The 26,112-nt window shown below is 49.8% G+C and overlaps 2 protein-coding genes across 2 annotated transcripts in view; one reads left to right on the forward strand and one right to left on the reverse strand.

Annotated features, from left to right (window-relative positions):
- Positions 1-5,982, forward strand: part of LOC144271819 (cytokine receptor common subunit beta-like) — a 33,465-nt gene extending 27,483 nt beyond the window's left edge. The window contains exons 14-15 of the mRNA XM_077829389.1: positions 1,129-1,232; positions 2,681-5,982. Of these exons, the coding sequence (XP_077685515.1) occupies positions 1,129-1,232; positions 2,681-3,938 (1,362 nt within the window). The 3' untranslated portion in view covers positions 3,939-5,982. The remainder of the gene's footprint in view (positions 1-1,128; positions 1,233-2,680) is intronic.
- Positions 5,983-16,585: 10,603 nt separating this feature from the next.
- Positions 16,586-22,849, reverse strand: TST (thiosulfate sulfurtransferase). The gene is made up of 2 exons (XM_077807564.1): positions 22,255-22,849; positions 16,586-16,884 (listed from the first exon to the last, which is right to left on the reverse strand). The coding sequence occupies exons 1-2, from the start codon at positions 22,847-22,849 to the stop codon at positions 16,586-16,588; spliced, it is 894 nt and encodes a 297-aa protein (XP_077663690.1).
- Positions 22,850-26,112: the final 3,263 nt, after the last annotated feature.

The following is a 26,112-nucleotide window of genomic DNA, read 5'->3' on the forward strand; positions in this document are numbered from 1 at the left end:
TCTGCCTCCTCCCTCTCAGCCTTCTCTCAGGTTACTTCCCACCTCTTCTCCCCTGGGTCTCCTTCCTCCCATGAGGCTCACTCAGCTCTTTATGGCCACAAGCCCTTCTCTTCCCCACCTGGGCTTTACTTCTGATTAGTCCTGGCACATCCTCCAGGTTCAAGCAGGCAGGTTAATTGCCCTCTCAAGCCTTTATCCTTTCACAGCACATGTGGGGACACATTGTCTGAGGACCCTGCCCATTGGTGCATAGGAGAAGCCCAGGAGATAGCAGGATTTTTGCCACTGTGTTTTACCTTACACTTGTGAGCGCCCCCTCTCTGGCCAATACATGACTGCAATTACTCAGTTTTGAACAGGGCAGTACACACCTCTTGCAGGTGCCCCCTTCCTGGTTGGGTGTGAGCCTGCTTTCTTTTCAGTTCTTACAATGGGGTGGCACCTGCCTCTCATGAGCACACCCCCCCTCCGGCTGAGTCACACACACTGTCCCCCCTTCTGGGGTGTACAGTCTCTAGGTCTTGCTCATGGCTCTGGAATGGGGCTGTAGCACCAAGGCTTCCTCCAGAGGTACTGCCTTCTTTAACAGCCCCAAAGGAGCCCATCTCGGGACCCTCGGTTAGTGTCTTTTTGGCAGCTCTCCCTGGGCTTAGTCTTCAACCAGACCAGCAGGGCCCATCATGGTACCCTTGCCTGGTCTGGCTAGGTCCTGGGCTCAGCCTGCCCGCACTGAGCCAGCCATGCACCCATTCTTCAAGCTCCAGGCAGCAACTGACTTCTGTGTCCCTGTGGCTTCCTTTTATATGGCCCTTCTGCCCCCTGATTGGTCACTCCAGCAGCCTCTCTCATTAGCTGCTCCCCTGTAGCCTCTCTAGATTGCCTGGAGGACTTCTGCTCTGCTCTTTTCTGGGGTGTGGTGAGGCAGGGCCACAAGGCCTCCAGCAGGGGGCTTCCAGACCTATTCCCCCCCTCAAACCACCAGTCCCCAGGAGCAATGTTGCCCCCAAGAGGGGTTAAAGTGCTACCACACACTGTGGCATCTCCACTATGGGGCTTCTGGCTCCCCTCTGCCCTCAGGGAATCACCCTCTGTCTGCCAGGAGTGCTATCTGCCCTTGTCTCTTTTCAGAAAGTAGCACTTGGGATTCCGCTGCCGAGCAGCCAGCTGGACTTTGGCAAGCAGAGCCCTTCCGAGAAGACGGACCTGGCCAGCTGCATCCAAGTGCTGGATGGGTGAGTGGTCAGTGCACTGCTCAGTGGTGATACTCTCTGAGACATTGCTTGGTGATGGTGGCATCTCAGTTCCTGTGGGTGGCTGATCCCATCAGGGAGGGATGGCAAATGTAACTGGTGTGAATGATAAACCTTGGCACATCCTCCACATGACCATCTGGAAATGTCAATGGATGGACTTGCAGCCCATGCTCTCCCTGGTTCCCTGGAAACACCAGTCCCAAACCCTGAGCCCTTCTTCCCTGATCTCTCCTTCTGGTAATGGGCTTGCCTTTGATTTCCCAATCTGGAAATGGAGGTGGATAAGCACCCCCAGCATACAGGTGCATACACGCCCCCTGCCCTACACACCCTATTTTCCTGCCACCTGGAAGTGAGGCCCTCACCACTCTTGGGGCTGATTCTGGCTCTGGCAGCATACAAGAGCCAGCTGGGGCTGCAATAGGACAGAGGATAATTCCTCCAATGCAGTAGTGTGGGGCAAATGTAAGAAACCCAAGACTGCCCTCCGCACAGCTCCCGGTGTAGGGAGGTTGTGCTGAGGCAGGGTACCCATCATGCTCTATGCTGTGAGGGATTCTGGGTTAAGAAGAGTAGCCTGAGGAAGGCCGTATTCAGTTAGAATAGCCTGAGTCCCAACTTGGAGACACTTATAGCTGTACCCCTTCTCCCAGGGCTTAGAGGGCTCTCCCCTTCCAGGTTGGGGACAGAGGCTCTTCACCCTCCTTGAGCCACCCCGGCCACCCCAGCCCTGGGCTGCCAGCACCAACCCCGAGCTCCAGGCCACTGGAAGGAGCTGAGCCCCTGCTGGCTTAAGGGGAGAGGGGGAGTGAGGGCATGGCCTAGGGGTGGATCGCTGGCAAGGCCACGGCCTCGGTTAGGGGAGGCTTAGTCTCCCCTGGCCTTTGATACCCACTGCCCATGGGTGGGTGCCCAGCCATCACTGGTCACTTTTGGAAAGCACAGGCCATTATTTGTATTTATTTGAACCCCCATCACTCCTTGTTTGCCCCCTCCCTTTTTCTGTCTTCTGCCTCAGTGGCTGTCAGTTCCTTGCGGCAGGGGCCATGTCTTTTTATAAACTCCGCCCAGTGCCAGGCAAAGGTCTGGTGCTATATATAATGTAAGTGGTGGTGATCATGGTCTCTGAAGGGTGATGTGCTGCTTGGGCCCCTTAGACTCAAGAAACACAGAAATTGCCAGACTGGGTCCAGCCAATGGTCCATCTAGTCCAGTATCTTGCCAGGAATAGATGCCGGTGCCAGCTGCTTCAGAGGAAAGCACAAGAAATTCTGCCATAGGCAGTTGTGCGATAATCTGCCCCCAGGGAAAGATTCCTTCTAACCCACAGAAGACCTTTCTCCCAGGAGGCCCTCAGCTCCACTCCCTGTCTATGTGACGTTCTCTGCAGGGTGACTTCTCTGATTCCTCTTGTTTCCCCCTTGCAGACAGATGAAGGTTAGTTCAGCAGAGCTCCCTGCAGTCGTGACCGAGAGGATGATGTGCTTCCTTGGTGCACTGGACCCAGAGAACCCATATCAGACTCTTGAAATGACAACTTCAGCTCCACATCCTGCAGCCCCGGCTAGCTGCCGTTCGAGTCAGAGCACCAGTCAGTCCTTGTCACCAGCCACGCTCCCCTGGAGGAGCAGTGCTAAGGTCACTGCTTCTCAGGCACCCATGTCCTGCTTTGACTTTAATGGTCCATACTTGCACTTCCCCCAGGGGTGCTCCCTGCCTGACATTCATCAGGACCAGGAAGCTGCGCCACTGGGAACCAGGGGGAGGCCAGTGTCCCTGGAGTACGTGTCCCTACCCCAGGGGGCCTCTTCCCAGATCATGCTGGTGGAGGAGGAGAGAGGAGAAGCTCAGCTCCACCCCGTCTCGCTTCCTGCTGAGAAAGAGATGAAGCAGCCACTTGCTGGAGGGCAAGAAGGGCCACAAGGCCAGCCAGCAGGTGGGGAAGTGGCACAAGGGGACACCAAAGGTCAAAGGTCACCGATTGCTGCCGTCTTAAACAATTCCAGTCAGAAATTGCCACTGGGATACGTCACCACGGAAGGTCTGTCACTGATGCCAGCAAAAGACTCTGCCCATCTGTCCCCTGCACAGGCCCCACTGGAGGGGATGCCCACTGCTTCTGGCATGTTGTCATCCAACCCACAACTGCCCCATGCCACGGAGGGCACCCCTAGCCCCGAGTTGGGCCCTGAAAAACCTGGTGTCGCAGTCCCAGTTCCATCTCCAGCATCAGCCGCTCTCTCTGGATTTGGGAGCTATGTTATGTTCCCCAAGGCTCTCTGTGGCACTCCAGAACCCGTCGGTTTTTCCCCACCCATCCTATCGGAAGGGGTTGATTTTGCTAAAGCAGAGCCTGGGCAAGAGGATAATGTGGTCATGTTCAACCCCGATGGCACCGGACCAGTTTTTCTACGCCAGGTGGGGGAATACTGCTTCTTTCCCGGCCTCAAACCTGGTGAGAAGCCCCCCGTGGGTGAGAAAGGCCCCCTGGCTGATCAGACATCAGAAGCCAGACAGGCATTTGGAAAGCCGCCCTGTGATGGAGGATCTGTCAATAGCAAGCGAGAGCCTGCTCTTCACATGCAGGCCATTCAGCTCTTCAAAACCCTGAAGTGTGACGATTACTTTGTGTTACCTCTGTGGGCAGGAAAGGAACCAGCTGTCAGGGCTGAGGAACTGTACTAGTGCTACAAGAGGACTGGTGAGGGCAAGAGAACAGGTGAATGGATTCGAGTCCCCCACTCGAAGCCTGTTGCCTCTTCTTGTCATCACTGTTTCCCCTCCCGAACCCAGGCAGGAAAAACAAAGGGCAATTCTTCTTCCCAGCCCTCCTTCTTCCAAAGTGAGTGGCAGATGTCAATCAGCACCACATCCTCCTCAGCTGTATGGCTAGAGAAACCAGGAAATCTCTCCCCTTTGGAGAGATCTGCTCGTTACACACAGCTCTAATCCCCCTGCCATTATCATGTTAGCTTTGCCACGCTTCTGCTGCAATGTAATATTGAGTTCAATGCAAACTTCACAGCATGAACGATCAAACGTCATGTCACGGATAAGATTCTGGTGCAAGCACCTGGAATGAAATGCCTCACATTCTGAAAACAGATCTAGTTTATTTAGAGAGATAATACTCATCCAGAAGAATTAGTGTTGGAAGGATGTAGATAGCAAACCTGTCAAGGAGGGATTGGAATTGCTAAGGATGGGACAAGGAGTCAAGGGGTGAAACAGCAATGGGGAAACTTGGCTGCAGCTGAAGAAACCTTTCCTATCTGTGACTCTATCCTGCAGAATGATGTCTCTAGGGTGGTAGTGGAAGCCCCATCACCAGGACACGTAAAACCAGACTGGACAAAGCCAGGGAGGACATATATTATTGCAGGGAAAACTGGGGTTGGGGCAGGGGAAAGGTTATGCGAGTGGACAAACTATGGTTTAATGGATCTCTTCTATCTCTAATTGCTCAAATACTATGACATGCTGGATTCCCAGTACACTGGCTGTTTGTAGGAGATGGTAGCAACTAGCTAGCTGCTTTGGTGAGTAACAGTGCCGGGGAAAGAGAACTCAGTTCTTTCCTGCTCCTTTCTGCAAGGGAACAACATTGACTCAGAGCTGCCACCCAGTGATCAGACCTAGCAAAATCATCTCTCAATCCATGGGTCAGCTCTGTTACTGATTGTGTTAGATGTGTCACCTACCACGTAGGATGTCTGAGTCTGACTTTGGTATATTTGTGTGACATGGCTGATGAGGGGAGTGTAGTGGGGTGGCTGCCCCACTCCAAAGTAAAATGGATTAAGAGCAGCTGAGGGAGGCTGGCAAGATAGTTGGCCCCAGGTGTGGATGGCTGGCACTGATATGAGGGATGGAGGCCAGGAGCTGTAGAAGTCTCACCCTAGCCCTGGAGTGGGAAGGGTTAGCTGCCTGGGAGCAAGGAACCTGAGGTGGAGCAGTATTGGGGAAGGGCAAAGAGGAGCTGGCGAGCTCCAGCCTGGTAAACCCCCAGGCTACAGGCCTTGCTGAAGGCCTACAAAGGTACTGGGGCTACAGAGGTGCAGCCTGGGAATAGGTAGAGGCTAGGATGACCAGATGTCCCAATTTTATCAGGACAGTCCTGGTTTTAGGAGACTTGTCCTGCATTCCGACCTTACATTGGTCGGGACGCCCTTTGTCCCTATATCGGGACCATCCGGGCCGCAGCTGCGGCACTGTTGCTCACCGCTTCCTGGGGCAGTTCCTGGTGCCCACATGTCGGCAGGAGCACTGTGCACTGCAGGGGCGGGGCTTGCAGGCACTGGGAGGGGGCAGAAAGCCCTCCGTGCCCCACCCCCCCCCCCCGCCCTGCCCCAACCTGTGACCTTAGGAGCCAGAGGGACCTGCCTGCCAGATGCTTCCCGGGATGGGAGCCGCCCCAGGTAAGCACCGCTGGGACTCCCCCTGGCAGGTCCCTCTGGCTCTTAGGGTGGGGGGGGCTCTGCGTGCTGCTGGTGCCTGCAAGCCCCGCTCTGCAGCAGCTCCCATTGGTGCTTTTCCTGGCCAATGGGAGCCACAGAGCTTGCGCTTGTGGCGGGCGCAGCACATGGAGAGTCTGGAGTCTCCCCTTGCCGCTCTCGCCCTAGGAGTCAGAGACCTCCCAGCAGGGCTGCTAAGTGTGGCCAGGGAAGGGGGCAGGGCGTGATGGTGAGTATCTGGGAGGTGTGTGGAAGGCACTGGGCAGTGGGGGAGGTTTGTGTGTTTTGGGGTGCTAGACAGTGGGGTCCTGTTGGGGGGGTGCTGGGAAGTGGGGGAGATCTGTGTGTGTGTCAGGGCAGTGGGGGTCTGTGTGGGGCATTGTGTAGTTGTGGTGGTGGGGCTGTGGGGAAGGGCCCTGGGAGGGAGGGGAAATCTGTGTGTATTGGGAAACTAGCGAGTGGGGGAGGGTTCTGTGTGGGGAGCGGGGCAGCTGTAGTGGGGCTGTGGGCAGGGAGGTGCTGGGCAGGGTGTGTGTGTGCACAGCACTGTGCATTTGTGGTGGAAGGGTTGTGGGGGGCTCTGGACATAGTGGATCCAGGGGGCGCTGGGCAGGGGAGCTGTGTGGTGCAGCATGGGCGCATCCCCAACAGGAAGGGGAACGCCGGTAGCACCACAGGGCCAGGCGGACCAGTGTGCCTCTGGCTCCAGTCGGGGCTGTGCACCTGTGTCTGTCCCTTCCCGCCCCCCCTCGCCCAATGTGTCCTGATATTTCACTCTTGCGATCTGGTCACCCTAGTAGAGGCAGCTGGTCCTAACCCCTTGCCAACGAGGAGTGTCCATTACACACTGCAGTTTGCCCCAGTGAGCGGGGGCTAGATGATGACTGGCAGTACCCACTGAAGCAAGGTGGGCTTAGAGAGTTGGGGGTTCCCCTGTGGAGGGGAGACCCAGAGAGTGGGGGTACTACTGGGGCAGAATCCTGAGGTAAAGGGAACTGGGGTCTGGGAGGGACACGGGGCCAGCGGCAGGTGAGACACTGGCCTGCAGAGGGTGCTCCGTATGCTGGAAAAGAGCTAACTCCCAGATGACCAGCAGGAGGCGCTGCTATGGTGAGTCTCAATCCACTACAGGGAGGAAAGGGAGTGTGTTTCTGTTTTCCCCGCTCTGTTAATTGGATGCTGCCAGGCCTGCATTGTTCAGTGTAATTCTTTTGGATAATTAAAATTCTGATAAACTCATTTGTTTTTAAACTTTAAGATATGTGAATAGTGAATTCATTGCTTTTGAAAGCAAGGGGCCGGCAGGACTGCCTCAGGCTAACCAGAGCAGAGATAGGTGCCATCCAAGCGTTCCCAGCCCAACTCATTCCTGATTTGTTGCACACCTTGTTAATCCAGCCCTGAGCCTTTCGTGAATAGAGAAGGCCACGTGTGCCAGTCTGTGCTGTGGTGTTGTTATGTGTCTCTGTAGGCATTAGAATGAGACCATAAAAACCCCATGTATTAACTCTGCCCCTGCACCCAGATGCCTGGATGTGTATCAACTCGCTGCGCCCAGCTGCCCTGTTTTCTGTATCCCAAATAATCTCTGTAGGCCTGTGGGAGCCCTGTTGGCCTAGGCACTGTACACATGCATAGGGTGACACAGTCCCAGCTCTAAAGTGCTTACAATGTAATTTAAGGCAAGGCTCTACAAGCGTGAGACTAACTAGAGGCAGGAGGGAGGATAAGGCCAATACAGATAGTAATATAAGCAAGCAGTTACATAGGCCAGTGGTGTGCAAAACTAATCATTTGGACCCTTTCCTTATTTATATGAATAAATAATTATCAGCAATTCTCACTGTCTCACTACCCGGCTCTCAGGCATGGGCAACTTCCTGTAGGCTGCACAGGAGAAATTGGTTTATTATCCAAATCTCATGGCCTTGAGCAAACAGAAATGCATTGCTTCTATTTGCATAAAGCACAGGGCAACGTCCTCGGCTGGCAGCAGACTCCGTTCTGATCAGGGCGGATACTTGTCTGAGTTTCTGTTTTTGCCACGCTTGCTCACGTTGTGTGGCGCTGTACCCAATGTGCTATTCTCAAACTCACAAGTGGCGGGATCAGGTGCTGAGGTTTTACAGTCAGAGTGCTGAAGCAGCAGCATGGGCTCCACCACTAACTTGCTGGGTGCCTTGAGGGCGGCACTTAATTGGCACATGTAACCTCCTTCTGCATCAGCCCCAGCATACAGTGTGCAGAGTGGTGGTGTCCTAGGGTGCTTTGCTACTTGGCTGAGACCTGTGCCACTCCATGCTGAAGCAGAAGAAAGCCCAGTAGGAGATCTCTGTGACCTGCGTCTTGGTCCCCCCCTTTTAGTCAGTGAGCAATTATTTCTCCGCCACACCGTGTTCCTTGGAACCTGTAATGGTTAATTATTGAGGGTGGGAGATAATCCTCCCATAGTTACTACTAGTTACATTTTAACTTCTTCTATTTGCAAACCTCTGGCATTCCTCTGCAGTCAGCATGCTCTGACCTAATCCCACTGACAGAGCATGGAGAAACAGCCCTAATTTGTGCCCAGAATCAGTTCATATCTGCAGGCAAAATAATCAGCAGTTCCAAGCTTGGAGGTGCGGCTGGGCCCAGGGGTGCTGGAACAATTTGCTTAGTGGTGGGTGCTCAGAGCCACTGAACCAAACTGTAAACCCTCTAGCTGACGGAAACCACTTCAAGTCCAGGGGTATGGCAGCACCCCTAGTTCCAGCACCTATGGCTGGGGCAGCTGGGGAAAGAGAGGGCCCCTCTGCCCTTGCAAACTCTGTGGCAAGTAGGTGCTCTGTGGGGGGTCACCAGGAAGGAACAAGTACTAGAAGCCCCTGGGTTCTCTTAGGAGCTGTGTCAGACAGGACCGTCATGAGCAGATCCTAAACCACCTTTGCACCCCCAGCCAGCAGACAGTGTTACTGCGTGACACCCCCTTGCCTGCCACAGTTCATCTCCTCCCTTCTGAGGGATTCAGTCCTATTTGGATTTACTATCTGTGGGTGGACCTGGACATCAGAGCACCATGCAATGCTGGCACCTCTGCCCACAAAGAGACATTGTTATGGGGGATGGTGGGAGATGGGGCATAGACAAGAAAAACTTGTCAGAAAAGCCCCCAAAACAATCCTCCTCACTGTGGGATGACCCAGCAGCATGGCGAATTCCAGGGTCTCTCAGGGGTCCCTCTGCAGCCTTCTGGCTCCCTTTTGGTGGGATGGGCTTTTTGACACTGGTTTGGGTTTTAGAGCTCCTGGGTTTGGCTGGGTGCCCTGCTGCCTCCAGTGCTGAAGTGAGTGCCGGCAGTGGTTTTCGCACAGTCACTGTAGGTAATTGGCAATGCAGGAGCTCTCCAAGTGAGTCTCTGTCTAGCTGCCTCAAAGCAACCAGAATTATGAGAGGGAAGGAAATTGCCTCCTGCCTCACAGTCTCCGCCCCCGACGGGCACAAGAGTTGCACCTTGATGCTGTACTGAGAGTGACAGGCCCCCCAGAAACACCTGCGAGAAAGTGTTTCCACAGAAAGTGCCCACAGCCTGACGGCTTTCTGCCGGGTTTGTACCACTCACCAAGCCCCCACTGTGCTTCCCGCTGTGCAGGAGAACTGCGTACACAATCCAGGGGAGAGACGGAAAAGAGGCTGGCAGCCATCAAAGTGCCATCCGTGGCCATTCAGTCATGGGCATCCCGCCTCCACCCGCACACATGCATGCACACATTCCAGCCTTGCTATTTCCTAAACACGGTCCCCAGTCTGCTGGATAGTCAGTCTCCTTGTCCCCCCCAGCCCCAGTCTCACCTGCAGGGATTCCATGAGAACCGTTTCCATGGCCATTCAGTCCTCTCACACGCTGCTGCCCCCAAAGACTCTCCCTCCCTTTCCCTGTGATAAAAGGCTTTGTCATTGTGTTTCTGCCAGCTGATCGCCCAGTTCTCTTCCTGCCACTCGCATTGCCGCTGCTCAGCAAGCACACCGATCGAGGCTGCACAGAGGTTTATTCTAGCGTCAGGGAGAGCAGGGTCCCTCTTGGAGAGTGGCTCGCTTCTCTGTCTTTTGCCTTCTAAGATTTGGTACCTTTGGTCTTCTCCCCATATTTCTGCTCCAAAGCTTTTTGCAGGTTAAGGTTTAGGGCATTTTTCTGGTGCCATCGCCCTATAAAGAAGACAAACCACAGTTCAATCGCTGCTTCATTCCTAATGATACCGCTCTCCCTGTGGGTAAGAACCAGGCTTAATAATTTCCACCTGCCTGTGGCAGTGCTCTGCCCTAGCTCAATGGCTCTCCTCCTGTGACAATGCCCATCTCTAACCCATTCTTAGTCCGTGCCCAGTTCTGAAGTGCATCAGTTGCTTGCTCATGACAGGAGCCTTACCTAGGTCATCAGTTTTCCTTCCATGCCAGTGTTTGGGGTCTCTGACTGCCCTTTGAATCACATCTGGAGTATAGGAATCCTTCATCAGGCTCTTACTCTCTATTGGGCCACCTGCAAGAAACCGAATGTGCAGGAATTTGTTACCATGAGCCACTCTGCTGCTGGCACCAGTGACGTGTACCCGCAGCCAAAGGGGGAGAGGAAGGGAGAGAAAAGGGATACACAGCTGACATTAGCACTTTCATTTGGATTTGACTCAGCCTTGTGGTCTGATGGTGTCTGTGGTATGGCTCTGCGACCACTTGGCCTCTGTCCAGTGCATTCTTGCACTTTGTCTGCTAGTACTGCCTGCCCTTAGGTAGAGCAGGCCCATGATGGAGCATCATTTTGAGTCATGTCCCAAGGTCTACTTTTCCCTCAAGCACTTATGTGCACGCTCCCCTACTGCTCCCAATACCTGGATGTAACTCACAAAGCCACCATCTGACCCTCTTAAATCCCTCCTTCAAACCTATCTCGGTCATGGGCCCTCCAGATCACTCCCATCTGGCCCTGGCTAGGCAATGGTGAGTTGTGACTTCTCTCGGTCCCTTCTAGCCCTGCTCAGCTCTTCTTGGTTTCATTATTCCCTCCTCCTCCCAAGCCACCCAGACCTGCTCTTGGCTGTTAGCCACTGGTTGATGCCAAGTGTGAGCTTCCTGAGGGAGGGACTGTCTTCACTTTACCTGGCTACACAAAGGTCCCAATTCTTGACTGAGATTCCTACATGCTACCACCGGGCACACTACATAATAATCATCATCCGGCTCGTGAGGCATTGGGTGCATGCACAAAAGGCACTGCAATACCATGCTGGTGAGAGCAGTATATCGCTCCCCAGTCTGATTTGATCAGATAGAGGGATCACTGAGGACTCTGGAGGCACAGCGACTTGGGGGAGAGGCTTCAGAACACCATGTCTGAGAAGGCCTCAAAGAGGAACAAGTGTGTAATTTGAACTGGAGCTATTAACTTGAGACATTTGATTGCAAAAGCTACTATCCAGGCAGCTCTCGAATGGCGGGGAGATGGGTGGTCGTGCTGGACCCTCATGCCTCGCTGTTGCTGGTTGGAAAGAAGGAAGGGGGGGGAAGATAAGGAAAAGGGGGAATGGGTAAAAAGGGGACCCATAGTCATCCCTCCTTTCCCCCTGTATCCTGCTACAGGAGTGCTCTGAACAAGAGGGGAGAGAGGAAGGGGAGGGAGAGGTATAGTTAAAGAGACACACAGACCAATGCAGGAACCCAGGGGCAATGCAAATAGTATAGGGACATCTAGGGGTAGAAATGGAAGGCCCCTCACCTTGGAAGATGTTTGACCTCAGGTTGTAACCTAGTTCATAATAATCAGCAAAGGGTGTGGTGGCCATGGGATTCTCTGGTGGTTTAGGGGTCCGGTTGCTGAGTCGTTTCTGCCCCTCAATCAGTCCAGCCTCACACAGAGCACGACGTGCCTGGCAAGCACAAACATCATGGAGTCAGTCTTGACCCAGAAACCCCAAGTGCACCCGACTCCCCGGAGGCACCTCCAGCCCCAAGTGCAGGCCCTGGATGTACCCAGGGGCAAGCGCTGTCCTTGAGTGTATCCCTCTCACCAATAAGAAAAGGAGGACTTGTGGCACCTTAGAGACTAACACGGCTGCTACTCTGAAACCTCTCACCAGTGTGTACCCCGGTCTCTGGGTGTAGCCTAAATACATGGGCTAATTCAGACCTAGTATACATGGGTGCTGTTTAGCTGAAATCAGTGGAGTGTCATCTTCTTACAACAGGTCTGAATTTGGCCCAGGGATGGGTGCTATGACACACGCCCTCTCCCCAGCCTCTCACCCTCTAATGCTATTGTCTCTAATGGCCCTTCACCCTCTGCTTCTTCATCATGAGTGCAAGGAGGGAGAGGGAAAGAGAATGATGAGATAATCAGGATGGGGAGACAGACAGAGAGAACACAAGACATGGTTGAATATCTGGTGCCTCTGGGTATGGAAGTTGTCACTGGACCTGCCCCCCAGTTACAAAGCCCAAATGCCTCTCCCTAAAACACCCTTCTCCAGGTGCTGTACTTCCAATCACCCAGCCCTCTGAACCCTTCCCCCCAAAGTATCCTCCCCCTCCTCATGTGTCAGTGTCACCACTTCTTCCACAACCTGCTCCTCAGTGACGAGCTCATCCACGATGCTGCTCCCAAACTTGTGTTTGATGTTAATTGGGATTATGCTGCTTTTCTTCCCCTGAAAGAGCTTCCCCTCTGCTTTCACGTCTTGCCCTATTGATGCTAAGGATTCCTTTGCACTTAAGCCATTCGGGAATTCCCTCGCCTCCTTGTGGCTGGTCTTGGTGGTCTTTCGGGGAGATCCAGGCAACCTGGGCCCCAGCGGTCGATGTTGCCCTGCTGCTGGTTCTTTGCCATCTGAGTAGGCTTGGACACTTTCTGCCTTCTTCTGGGTAGACTTTGCAAGATGTAGGAGACTTCCTGTCCTCCCTCTTCGATGTTGCCTCACTGCTGGTTCCTTGACACCTGAGACATCCCGGGCTGCTTCTCCTTCTTCTCTGGTGAGATGACGCTGTGCAAAAGGCATTTTGGGCTGGAGACTCTGTTTACTGTAGCTTCTGGTGTGGAGATGCTGTGCAGAGGGGGATGCCTGGGATTTGACTTGAGGAGAACTCATGGGTGTTCCATTATCTGTAGGGTTCTTGGAGGTCTTCCAGGAGGTTCTACTGGAACTTTTCAAGGAGGTTCTCTTGCCGCTGGCCCGTGCCCCAGCCAGGACATGCTCCTTGTTGCCATCTCCAGGTTCCACTTAAAGATAGAAGGAAAAGCTCAACCAATTTGCCATCATTTTGATAGAGGAGTGCGGCAATAAATGGTCTTGCACTGCACAGCATCATGGTTACACAAATGTACAGTGTACATAAGCTACACCCCCTGAGCTGGGTGGAGTCTGTGCGAGGAGCTCGGGTGTGCCTGTGATCACGTGTCCAGAAGCACGTGCGCGAGTGCACACACACACAGGTGTGGCTAGTCAGCCTGTGCACTTGAACCCAGGCTTGAACTTTCTCACACATCAGCAGGCATACTTCCTGTCACACACGCACATCTGTTGCCTTTAATTGGCACGCACTCACATGAATGCCCTCTTAGGCACACACATACCTAAGCAGCGCAGGTTTGCTTGTGAGAACTCATTCCCACAGGTGTATGTAGCTAATCAGTTCACAAACCCACGTGCATCAACCTCTCATACACATGCATATCCAATTAGCACACATTCATGCAAATAAGCAATCCCACAGGAATACAGGGGTGGAAAGGGTGGAGGAAAACCCCCATGAACGTGGGAGCTAGGTCAGAAGTCTGAGTGGAAAGTGGGGGCTAGCGAACAAAGCAGCTGTTCCACTGTGTCTCTTACCTGCTGGGCCGTTGGCTAGCACAGACTCATGTTTCGCTGCAGCAGGTGTAAGGGAGGCCGAGGTCATAGGCATCTCCTTGAAAGAGCAACAAAGGCGGAGTTAAGTAGGCATAGAGCAGGAGCCAAGAATGTGGGTTAGGCTGGTTGTTTGTCAGACGTAAGATATGGCACAACCAAATAGCCTGGTGTGGCACCACCTTTAACATTGATCTGGTACAGCAAATTCTACCTAGGAATTACCACGCCAGAGCAGCCAATTACCACGCCAGAGCAGTCCATCAAGTCCATAATCCTCTCTTATTAAAAAGCACTACCGTGTTCTACAGGACTGGCCCAAAAGGCTACAGCCTGTAATGCTGTATAATCGGTTTCTATAGAATGCCATTTGCCATGGGCAGAGGGCATTAAAAACATTATTATTTGTTATGTATATTACAGGGCTCAGTCAAGATCAGGACCCCGTTGTGCCAGGTACTCTACAAACACAGTGAGAGACTGTCCCTGCCCCAAAGAGCTTAAGGTCTAAACAGACAAAAGTGGGGAGGAGATGTGCAGTAATCATTTTATGCTTTGCTTTGACTACAGTCACCCAAGCTGTGATAACTGCAAATGCTAGTTGTCAACAAATTAGCCAGCCCTTTTGTTAATAAAAAGCAGCTACTGTATTTTACTCTGTGCCCTTCAATGGCAGCAGACTCCCCAGACTGACTGCATTCTGTGGGGAGGGAGCTGTCATGCAAATCCCACCCACAACTCTAACCTCTGTCCTTGCTCTTCTCTGCCCCCTATTCATCTTACACGTTGGATGGCCAAACCTGAATGCAGGGCTCCAAAGGCCCTGTTCCAACAGTCCATGGACAGGCTCCAATTGACTTTCTGGCCATTCGATCAGGCCCTGAGTGAGGGCACATGATTGCTCTATGGGACAGAATTACAGTTTTTTTTCTGTATTATTTTCAATCCCTTTTAAGAGCATTTTAATTGTATTTTTATCAGATTGCAGGACTCGGTATTACTAAATGGATCTTCCCCACTTAGCGCCTATGTTAACTCCTACCTCCCACCTAGAGCTGAATCAAGTTACCACCATTATTGTTATGTCCATGGGAAGAGGGCGGCTTGTTCCCCAGACACGCAAGTCTCCCATTTGTGCACGCAAGTCTCCCCTTTGACTCAGAAGGCTTGGGGCATTGCCTCCACTGCTTTCCTTGTACTGCAAAGCACATTCCTTAGTAACTCTGATTGTTCCAGCTTCTGGTGAGCTGAGTGACTTTACCGTTCACATGCAGATCCTCTTTTCTGGGATTTGAACTAATTACATATTATTATTATTACTATTTAATATTTTTCTGACAGCAGTGCCTAGAACCTCTGACTGAACTCGAGGCCCCATTCAAACATGGATAGCTCTTAAGTCCACAAGGGACTGTTCGATCATCTAGCCTGACCTCCTATATACCGCAACCCACAGAATTTCATCCAGAGTCTCCTACTATGCCAGGCACTGTACATGCACATGTTATAAAAAACAACTCCTGACCAAAGAGCTATAAAATGACCAAATTTTTTTCTCTGCCTTTTTCTGAAGACGCCAAATAAAGTATTAATGTAATTCCTCAGGTATTTTCACCACGTTCAATACTTTCCTGCCATTCTGACTCCCACTGACCAAGGAGAAAGATGGGACTTGTCCCAGTGGAGCTAAAGACTAACCTTCTCAGGCTGCTGAAGGTATTGCTGTGCCATTCTCACAAGGTCTCTGGCTGGGAAAAGCACTGTTATTATTATAGATGAACTGTACACCTGCCAGAAGTGGCCTGGTATCTCCTGCCAAATGGGGCTCAGTATCAGCTGCCAGAGATGGCCAAAAATAGCCCCACATGCCTGCCACATGTGGCCTGGACTGGCATCAAAAAGATAGTACGCTCAGTGTGCTGCCTCAGGCCTGAAAAGCAATGTGGCAGTACATATGAAATGGTGTCTTTGATTGGCTCATCCTTTCTTTGTTTGTGTGTGTGTCTGAAGTGGGGGGGGGGAGGTGAGGGGGGTCCGAGCTTCCAGATTGAGGCTCAGAGGTGAAGCCTTTCTTATAAATGTCTCTCTCACCTGTTCCATGGTCTCAGTTGAGATGACAAAGTGATTCTTCTAACCAGGCAGGTCCTGCTGAAGTCCAGAAGTGCAGAGGTGGAACTAAGAGTAAGTCTCAGGGATGGTTGCTAGGGAACAACCCTCCCCATCTATGAGCTGTAGTTACTATGGGAACCAAAATAAACAAGGCACAGTTAGGTGTTATCTTTGGGGGGGAAAGCTCATGTTGCAGAAAGAGCACAGGCCCAACAGTTTTCAGCACATGTGTAGGGTTCCTTGGTGGCTCTCATAATAAAACAAGAACAATTAATAGGACTTAGCACTTCTATTGCATCTTCCACCCAAGCATCTCCAGATGGTGTTAACTGTGCCTCATGCACTCCCCAGGAGGGAGGCGTCATTACCCCCCTTTTACAGACTAAGACAGAGAGGTTAAGTGATTTGCCCGAGGTCACACAGTGAGTCTATGGCAAAGCCGGGACTAGAACCCACCATGTTTGATGTCTAGCCCTGTGCTTGCACCACAAGACTGTGCTCTCCATTTCTTTGGGGGTGTTGGTAACTTGGCTTCAGTAGTTCCCAACCCAGCTGGGATTTCTCAGAACCTCTCATGGGAGAGCCTAACTTTCCCCCAGGTAACGTGGCTGTTCTTCCTTCAGCTGCACATTGTAACATCACAGTATGATGAGGTCCCACAGTCACTGGGGAGGATTAGAGGCACACACAGACACGTAATCGGAAGGCAGAGATTTTATTCAGTTGCATCATTAAAAAAGAAAGAGACTAAAAACCACTAATTGTTCTTACAAAACTGGACTAACTGTAACATAGAATTTATTATGTTCCTTCCCCTCGTTTCCAGCTCCCTTGAACGAAGACAGTTGACAAACCCCACTCTCAATGAATGCTAAAGGACTGCATTGCAACCTCTCCCCCTTTATGCCTTGTTGCGCTTCCACTCAGAGAGCTTGTGCTCCGGCGGGGCCTGGCGGAACCACTCTGACCAGGATCCATCATAGATGGCCACATCTGGCTTGCCACAAAGGTATGCTGCCAGGGCGATGTGGCATGCCGTGACCCCCTTACGGCACGTGGCGATGAGTGGCTGTGAGAGGTCCACCTTCTTCTCCTGGAACATGGTCCGAATCTCCTCTGGGCTCTTCTCAAAGCCGGCTTCAGTGAGGAATTTAAAGAAGGGCATGTTCAGCGAGCCGGGGATGTGACCTGGTTCAAGCCCTAAAACACCCCCAGGGACAGAGGAAAGGACATGTGAGGAGAGCGTTCAAAAGACATCCATATAACATAGCATGTTCATAGCCTATAAATCCCTTCAAGGGAATATTTCACCATCTGAGACGACATTGGGGGTACAGAATGACAAGCCAGAAGTTACAGAAGTAAAAGCCTTGGCTAAGACACTATGGCCCAGATCCTCAAAAGTATTTAAGTGCATTGAATTCAAGGGGAGTTAGGCACCTAAATTCCTTTGAGGATTTGGGCCTAAGATTCGTCATGGCCAGAGGTACCATCACTGCTGAGATTCAAGAGCAGGCTAGAGCAGATATTGATGGACCTGGTGTAAAGAGAAACCTAACAAAATATGTAAGAAAGGATCAGATTGGAAGATTCAGTGGCCTCTACCATTTCCTATATGGGCTAAATTCACGAGAGTTGCATGCGCTTATGTCAGTAGTGAATTTGGCTCCAAGAATCTATGAAATTATCTCTGTTGCCAGCAATGTTGGGTGAGGATGACGTGAACAGTCAGGAGCCAGAAATATCATGAAAACTGTTCTGAGCCCAGCATTTAGGTGTGTCACTCACAGATGGTCTTCTAGAGAAGAGAGTTGTCAGGCCTGGAGCATTTAGGGTCACCACTGGCTAGTCATTTACAGCAGGGCCAAGTGTGGGTCAAACATCACCACTAGTGTGAGTGGAGAATTTAGATTTTTGTCGCATTTTAAATCCATTCTGCATTGATGTAAACGAGGGTCAGACTTTCTGCTGGCGTAAATTACTTCAAGGAAGCTCTGCTAATTTGTGCCAGCTGAGAATCTGACCTAAGGGTAAAGCCCGTTAGTGTGAGAGAGGCTTCAAAAATGATGAATGAGATTTTAAATGTCTCACTGAAACACACAGCAAACTCCATTACGGGCCTGATCCAAAGTCCATTAAAGTCAGTGGGAGTCTTTCCATTGACTTTAATGGACTTTGGATCAAGCCCTATAAGAGTAGGAGACTTTAAACACTGGCTTGAAATTAGTCTCCACTGAATGAGACTGGTTTGAATTTCTAAAGAGCCTGGAAGAGACAAGTCATGGGACAATCAGATAATAATCTACTTCTTAAAGACAGGTCACCCCCAGTCCCAAAATCAGTGGGATGGTCCTGATGGTCATAGATTTGTCCCCCACAAAGACCGAGTCACCAATTAATTTCAGGCCTCACAATGCCCTGACCTTGCATCATAATGCAGCATCACAATGTTATGTCTATATGTGATGATGTTGCAGTTTCATCACTCATGGATGCAGCATTACAATGTGACGTTGCAAAGACTGTGGCAGGTTATTTTGTCCCACAGGTAAAGCTAGAGGGTTGGGAGGCAGAATCTGTGACAGTGCTAGATCCCTTTGGAAGACTGCTCTGTGATGGTGTGATCACCCACTGTTCCAGACGGACATTATTCGTCTCATTTGCTTCTTGATTTGTCTCCTCTGAGCTCCTTAGAAACTGGCTCCAGCTCCCAGCAGTATCCACGCACTTCCCTTGAAAACAGGCTCAGCATTGGCTGGCAAATGCTGAGCTGAGAACAATTTTCACTCCTGGCTTTTTTTAAATTAAGAAATATATATTGATTTGAACTGCTGTTTCAGTCCTTGGGTGTCTCCTGACCCAAGCCCACAGGTGGCCTACATCTAGAGATTTGATTTATTTTGATTTATGTTTTTAATTATTAAAACCGTGTCCTTCAGAGCAGGCTCAGTGTGCGTTCACACCTAGCAAAAACAATACAAAATGAGTTAATCAAATACTGTCTGAAAACAGACGCTCAATCCTCAAGCTGCTAAATAGCACAGAAATGTCCTCTTAGTCCATCCCTCTCTCCTCCCTGGGTCTTTCAGGGTGAGCAGAACGCAGCACGTGGAGCACAAGGAGCAATGGAATTCTGGAGAATGGGAGGGGCAGGGAAGCAGAGGAGTCAGAGAATACAGGGGATGGGGTTGAAGAGTAGCAGGAGAAAAGGAAAGTGGAAGGATGACAGGGATCTGCATGGGCCCGGGGAGGCTAAGCCTCTCCAAACAGCCAAGCCGTGGCCCTGCCCACGCTCCGCCCCGAGGCCCAGGTCCCGCATCCTGCTCTTCCCCTGTGGCCCTGCCCACGCTGCGTCTCTTCCTACCCTCATCTGCCTCTCCCCCGAAGCTGGTGGGGGCTTGGGGCAGCCGGGTACTTGGGGTGACTGGGGCAGGCGGGCTAGGTTCGGCTCAGCTGGTCTCCTCTGGCCACAGTGGGGGCTCAGGGCTCCTCTGGCTCTGGCGGTTGAGGGTGAGGGGAGAGGAGGGCGGAAGCAGCAGGGTAGGGGTGGAGCCTCAAGCAGAAGAGGCAGCACAAGCGCTAGCATCCCCGAATGGGGGTTCATGTGCCACCTATGGGGATCTGGGCAATAGTTCCTAACAAACAATTTATTTGGAAAGTTGACCCTCTTTTTCTGTTGTCTGCCAAGAAACAGAGAGAGTCTCAAGTGTATTTATTCACGAGTTCTTAAGCAAATAATTCTTGCTGGGCAGATGGTTTGTGCCAAATATTTTAAATGTGACATTGCTTGTAAATTAGTCATTATGATGATGATGATTATTGTTTATTTGATTTATGGTAGCACTGGGAGCCCCCACCCAAGATCGGAGCCCCATCGTGCTAGATGCTGTTTAAAAACAGTCCATGTCCCAAGGAACCCAATCTAACAGACAAAAGGTGGGAGAAAGGAGAGAATGATCCCCATTTTACAGAGGGGGCCTTGAGGCACAGAGAGGTGAAGTGACTTGCTTAAGGAAGATAATAGCAGAGCCAGTAATGGAACTTTGGTCTCCTAAAGACCAGGCCACTTCTTCAACTTCAGGAACACACTTCTTCTCTAAGCCAGATGCCCTTGTTTCAGTTCCCTGTAAGGGGAAATGAGGAAAAGAGTAACAAATGTGCCATAATTAATTAGCTGTTTCCTAACCTGAGGGGGTGGGACTAAAAGGTCAGGTGATAGTTTAAGGAACATGTGGGCCTTATAAAAGGACTGAGAGAGCTCACTCTGCTGGTGGAAACACAGGGAGTGGGCAGGCTCTTATGGAAGGCCTTAAGACAGGGCCTATAGAGTTCAGGGAACCCAGTGCCCTATATCAGAGTAGGGAAGGCTGCAAGGAACAGAGCCCAGAAGGGACTGAGAATAGTATTTCAGGGGAGCCAGCCTGGGAGTGGAGGGCCCTATGCCAGAGCTATAAAAATTGGCCCAGGTAGCCCAAAAGGGGTTGGGAACAGAGTCCAGAGGCTGGGCTGAAAAAAAGCTCCTGAAGGGCAGAAGAGCTTTTTTTATTTGTTGGGCCTTTTAGCTGGTCTTTTGCTACCCTGTCTGTGATTTGGACAGAGGGCTATGCCACATCTCTAGACAGACTGGTGTGTGGAGAACTGAGGAAATCCACCCTAGGGAGGGAAACTGAGGCAGGGAGTGCTGGCAGTGCCACACTTTGGCACTATGGGGTAGCTATGCACTATGGCAATGACCTGTGTAATCAGCCAACAACAGCAGGGATTTCAGATTGCACAGCTGAGTGTAAGTTCTTCATTTTACAACGTGCAGTTTGCACTCAGGGTGTTAACTGATTTGAAAACAGCTTTTAGCGACTTATCGAGCACGCCGTGCTGTGGGTGTGTATATGTGCCTGGAAGGCTCCTCTGCTGGAATACTTGCAGAAAGCAAACACAAAAGGGGGACCACCCGGTCCCAGGGAACTAATTCAAAACTAAGAATTAATAATCACTGAAATGTTCGAGTTCTTACAGCATTTGCAGGCTGATGACAACTCCCTACTTCCACTCTAGGGAGAAGGAATATGGAATCCATCTGTCCCCAGCAAGGAGTATTTTGTGTGCATTTCACATTGAATTTCAATCTCCATGTACTGAACTCAGATGCAATCCCAGATCTTAATACTCTAAAAAAGGGAACTAACAACAAGCACATCTCCTGATTTTTCACTGCTGTAACCTTTGTCATGCCATACCTCCTCTTCCATCCTCATCCCACCTTGTGTTAGTCCTGCAATTGGATCCACATATGTGGAGCTTTGTGCCTGTGTACAGCCCCACCAAAGTCAATGAAGCTCTGGATGGGCTCAGGAGACTGCCTGCATGGATCCGACTGGAGGATCAGGACCTTAGATTGTAATCTTTTTTTTGGGCAGGCCCAGTGCTTAATTTGTAATGAAAGAGGTGCGGGGGCTGAAGCAATTAGGTGCTGGAACTCAAGCAATTTTTTTATTTTCATAAATGAAGCGGCAAGTCCAGAGGTGCCGGGGCTATGAACTTCCAAGCCCAGAGGTGCAAACCCTGGCACAAATTAAACTCTGGGCAGGCTCCTCTCCCTTTCTAACTGTAAAACACCCTGCACGCACATCTGGCTCTCCAGAAATGAGAACAACAACAATCTTGGTGCACATGCACAACTTGACTGGCTTTCTGCTCCATGTTCAGAAATCAGAAGGCGGAGCAAAAAATCCTGATATTTAAAAAGATCTCGTGATTTTTAAATTATTCCTATGATTTTGGGGGTTGTTTTTGTGCTATGTGAACTCTTACATTTGGCAATAAGGATGTTTTCCTTTAACTTCAAATTGAGCAAAATTCCATTCCAGGCATGCATCTATATAAACTCTCCCCAAACATACAGCCTCTCCCACTGCGGCAGCTCTAGCCCTTTGTTCAGGCTGATAATGTTACAGTTGTACAAACCATGCCACTTGTCTGGAAAAGGGAGGGGAGGAGGGTCTGAGCTGCTGGGATACGGTTTGGGACTCTCTCTCTTTAAAATGGTTGGGTTTATATGGTAAAGATTCAAAGGGCAAACAACCAGTCACGCAAGTTCTCTGTTGACTGGGAACTTGATTTATCCCTCAAGGGAAAACAGATCTCTCATGTTACAAGGAAGGCAAAGTGCAAGCATGAAAACCAACCACATGCGCATGTGTTAACATTAGATAAGGAGGCCCTATTCTCCCACATCAGCGGTATGATTAACTCTGCAAGGGGGCAATAGGGCATAGGGGATAAAAACACCTCCAGACTTCAGGGAAGTTTGTGACTGGATCTGAACTTCACAGCTGCCCATCTTTATAACAGGTCCAAAGAAAACCCTAAATCTGAACAGCTCTGAACTCAGAATAGATTCAGATCTGTTTGCTGAAATTTGGGCACCGTGAGTGCATATCAGTGAGGAGAGGTGTGTGTTAGTGTGAGTTGCGAGCATGCATTACTGCAGGTGTGTTTGTTAGCAGGGAGGAGGGGTAGTGCCTGAGCAAAAATCCAGCTGTAGTTGAAAGAGATGCCATGTGCTGCTCCTACCTTCATTCCCTGGTTCTGGTTCTGTCCCCCGGTACCTCCCCTCAGACCTGGAATCCACCACCAGGAACCGCTTGGATTCCATGTTCTCTACCATGTCTGTATAGGTCTTCAGCAGGGACCTGTTCAAGGTTGCCTTAAACACTGCTGGCTCTGGCCGGCTGAGCTCCGATGTCACAGGGTGACCCTCCTTCACCCAGTTCTTGAACCCGCCATTCAGCACGGAGACTGTTCTGTGCCCAAAGACCCGGAACATCCACCAGGCTCGGGGTGCATAGAAGCTCCCCAAGTCATCTCCATCATACACCACCACATGCGTGTCATTGCTGATCCCCAGGTGCCCAACATAGTTGGCGAAGTGTGCCTCGCTGGGCAGCATGAGCTCATAGGGTGACGACTTATCTTTACACTCCTCGATATCGAAAAATGAGGCCCCAGGTATATGCTTGTCTCGGAACTCCTGCTGGGCATCCCTCTCCCCAGGAGGGTACCAGGATACATCGAGCACCTGCAGGCTGGGCCCAATCCGGTTGGCCAGGACAGATTCTGAGAGCCACCTGGTGGAGACCAGAGCTCTGTACAGTACTTGCTGCACCATTGTGTCCAAGACTGTGTTTGTGCTGTGAACTGAGAGCTTAGCACTGTACGTGAGTGCAGGAACTGTACCACCACAGGGGTGAAATGGAAGGAGCCAAGTCTACTGGAATCCCAGCTCCTGATATCTGGTTCTCAGCCAATCAGCTGGCTGGATTGAGACAGCTCTAAAAACTCCACCCCCTCTTCTCCCTCCTTCCCCCCAAGCCTCCTCTCCCCTGCTAGCTGCCAGTCCCAGAACACTATTGCAAGCAACTGGTGGATTTGTTCCATATCCCTAATTTCTTATTTGTGGTACCAGCTCCTTATATAAAGGTCAAAATTATTTTTAAAACATATCTATGTAAGGGTAATGTTTTAGATATGTTATCAAATTAACATAATGGAATGTGATAAACATTTAAATTAGTAATTGGTACTGGCTGTATATGACAGACATTTCAGATCACCCCAAAATGACATGTCCCTGTGACCATCAAACTGCTATGAAGGAAGTGGGGCCTGGGACATGCCACTCACCAAAGATATGGGCAGCTGTGAAGTTCAGATCTAGATGCAAACCTCCCTGAAGTCGGGAGGTGATAGCCTCCTGTGCCCTAAATGGAGTGTGAATAAGGAACTGGGGTTTTGATTGTGTACGTGACAAAGTATGTTTCAGGTCACCCCCCAAGTGACAAGTTCCTGCAATTGTTATTTCATTATGAAGAGATGAGGAAATGCCATTCTCAGAGGTGATCCTTTATTTTTGGTCTGTCAAATATATTACCCCAATGTATTATTTTGTGTTATCTTTTTTAGTAAACATACAATATGCAGGTAAAAATCAACAAAAAGCAATATTCAGTCATGTGTTGCAAATCCAGCTGTGATGTTTTCACATAAATTATATGATAGTTACAACTGAAGAAATCGGTAGGAACCCTGGTGTGATAATAGAGGAATTAAGAAGCTGAAAAATAGCTAAATTTATCAAAAATCATTTAATTGGATTACAGATATAAAAACATTTCTTTTGATTAGTATTGTGTCTTTTGCTCATTCTACAATAAAAATAATATGGAGACGCTACTTGGTCACAGTTGGCTCCCAAATAATCATGTTTATTACCTGCAATCATACAAGTTCTAGGTTAATACTATCCTGCTGCTCTGAGTGGTTTCTGGTGGCTTCTAAACCACAGAAAACAGTGAGCACCACTACTTAAAGGGATCCTGCCCTATACCTATATATGCTACAATTAGTCGAATCAGCCAGCGTCTTTACAGTTGCTGTCAGGCTTATACAGCAGCAATGTGGCTGGGTACACTTTAATGGAATTTGGGGGACTGGATTCTTTATCTGTGGCTAGAATATCTCTACCTCATTTCCTTTTTAATTCCAAAATTCCATCTTAGAAATGCCCGCCCTCAGTTTGACGAAGTTTGTGGAAAAATACAAAATGGCTCCCAGTGTTTTATGGTGTCCTAACAACTCTGGGCCTATAATAACAACACCTTTTCTTTTATAAACTTTACAGTTTATGCAAATAATTGTGATGACCTCTACTGAACTAATCAATATTTTAAATATGAAAGCTACATTCAAGTTACATGGAAAAGAGCTACAGTGAGGACAGATAATGGGGTTTTCCGAGGTAGGGGCATTTCATTTTTGTCTGAATAGTCGTTGAATGGTATATGAAAAGACCCCGGTCACTGCTTTGATTTGACTTCCAAAATGCATCTTGTTTTCTTTCAACTTATTTGCTATCATGCACAGAAATCTCTGATGGAAATAGCTATGGGTCAAAATTTTCAATCTTTCTATGATCAGACTAAATGCAAGTATAAAGAACAAGATGCATGGTTCACCATTAATGAAATGGCGTGTACTCAGCTGACACAATCCAGTGAACTTGTTCACTTTGACTGTGACATAAGTAAAGAAGTTGCTATTTATTATAATAAAAGAATGTTAATTAATTGAGCAATTGTTGCTGTTGTTAGTGCTGATCACTGGTGGCAGCTATATTTAAGTATTCCTAAAGATGTGTATAATAAGACCCTGTTTTGCACAGAAGGGAAGTTTCTTTGTGAATTTCTGCTTAAAATTGCTGCATAATTTGGTGCTGCCTGCTTTTCCACAAGGAGTTTTTTATGGTCTGTAATCCTGACACAATCATCCTACTGCACCAAACTTCCACGGGGAGGGAGAAACTTTGAAAAAGGTGCGTGTGCAGAAGGGCTTGTAAAAAGGCTTCAAAAATTCAGAGATTTTCAGGCCAGAAGGGACATTAGATCATCTAGTCTGCTTTCCTGTATCACCATAGAATTTCATCCTGTTAGCCTGTATTGAGTCCAGTAACAACTTGTGTTTGACCAAAATACATCTTTGAGAATGGCTTCCACCCTTGATTTGAAGAATCCACCAAGGGCATTGGTAATTTGTTCCAATTGTTGATCATCCTGACTCGCACAAATTTGTGAGTAATTTCTAGTTTGAATTTGTCTGGCCTCAGCTTCCAGCCATTGGTTCCTGTTCTGCCTCTCTCTGCTAGTTTAAAGAGCCTTTAGTATCCAATATTTTGTCCATGTGAAGTGGACCCCTGCACTTGACCCAAACCCGATAGGATCCGATGAGAAGTGTCAGGTTCGGGTCAGGTCAGATTGGAAAACAACCCAACCCTCTTGGGCTTGGGTTGGGTCAGCTCTGCTCCCCATTTCCTGTCCCTGCCTGGCCCGCTCCTTCCAGTTTCCACCTTGCTGCACTGTGTGTGCTGCGAAGTGAGCGTGCCGAGCAGTCACAGGGCTTGTGTTGACCGCATGGACAGGTCACAGGAGGTGGTGCTATCTCAGGTTTGATGGGTTGGGGTTGGGTTGGAAAATGACTTGACCCTCTTGGGGTTGGGTCAGGTCAGTTGGGCTTGGGTCCAGTTCAAGTCCAGTCAGGCTTAAAATTTAGGCCTGTGCATACCTCTAATGTGAAGGTATTTATATACCATAATCAAGTCACGTCTCAATCTTCTTTTTGATACACTAAACAGACTGAGCTCTCTAAATCTCTCATTGTAAGGCACAAGCCTCTTCTACCAACTCTATACTTCCTAAACAGGTTATAACCATTCATGTGAATTGTCCCATCAGGCTTCAGTAATGCCAATTATATAATTTTTTTCTCATCATTGAGAATTTCTACTTCCTGTTACTTGTTACCCAGACTCCTAGCACTGATATATAAGCAATTTAAGAATGTCTTCTCTTTGCGTTCTTTGCCACATCAGTCCAATTT

The sequence above is a fragment of the Eretmochelys imbricata genome, chromosome 1 (genome assembly GCF_965152235.1).
Source record: "Eretmochelys imbricata isolate rEreImb1 chromosome 1, rEreImb1.hap1, whole genome shotgun sequence".
Classification (NCBI taxonomy): domain Eukaryota; kingdom Metazoa; phylum Chordata; order Testudines; family Cheloniidae; genus Eretmochelys; species Eretmochelys imbricata.

What these genes read in the sequence shown, in the direction of transcription:
- TST (XM_077807564.1), bottom strand. Translation starts at nt 22,849, where the DNA reads ATGGTGCAGCAAGTACTGTACAGAGCTCTGGTCTCCACCAGGTGGCTC. An exon ending in ACCAGAACCAGGGAATGAAG is followed by an intron (nt 16,885 to 22,254) that starts GTAGGAGCAGCA and finishes GGGGTGTTTTAG; the next exon opens with GGCTTGAACCAGGTCACATC.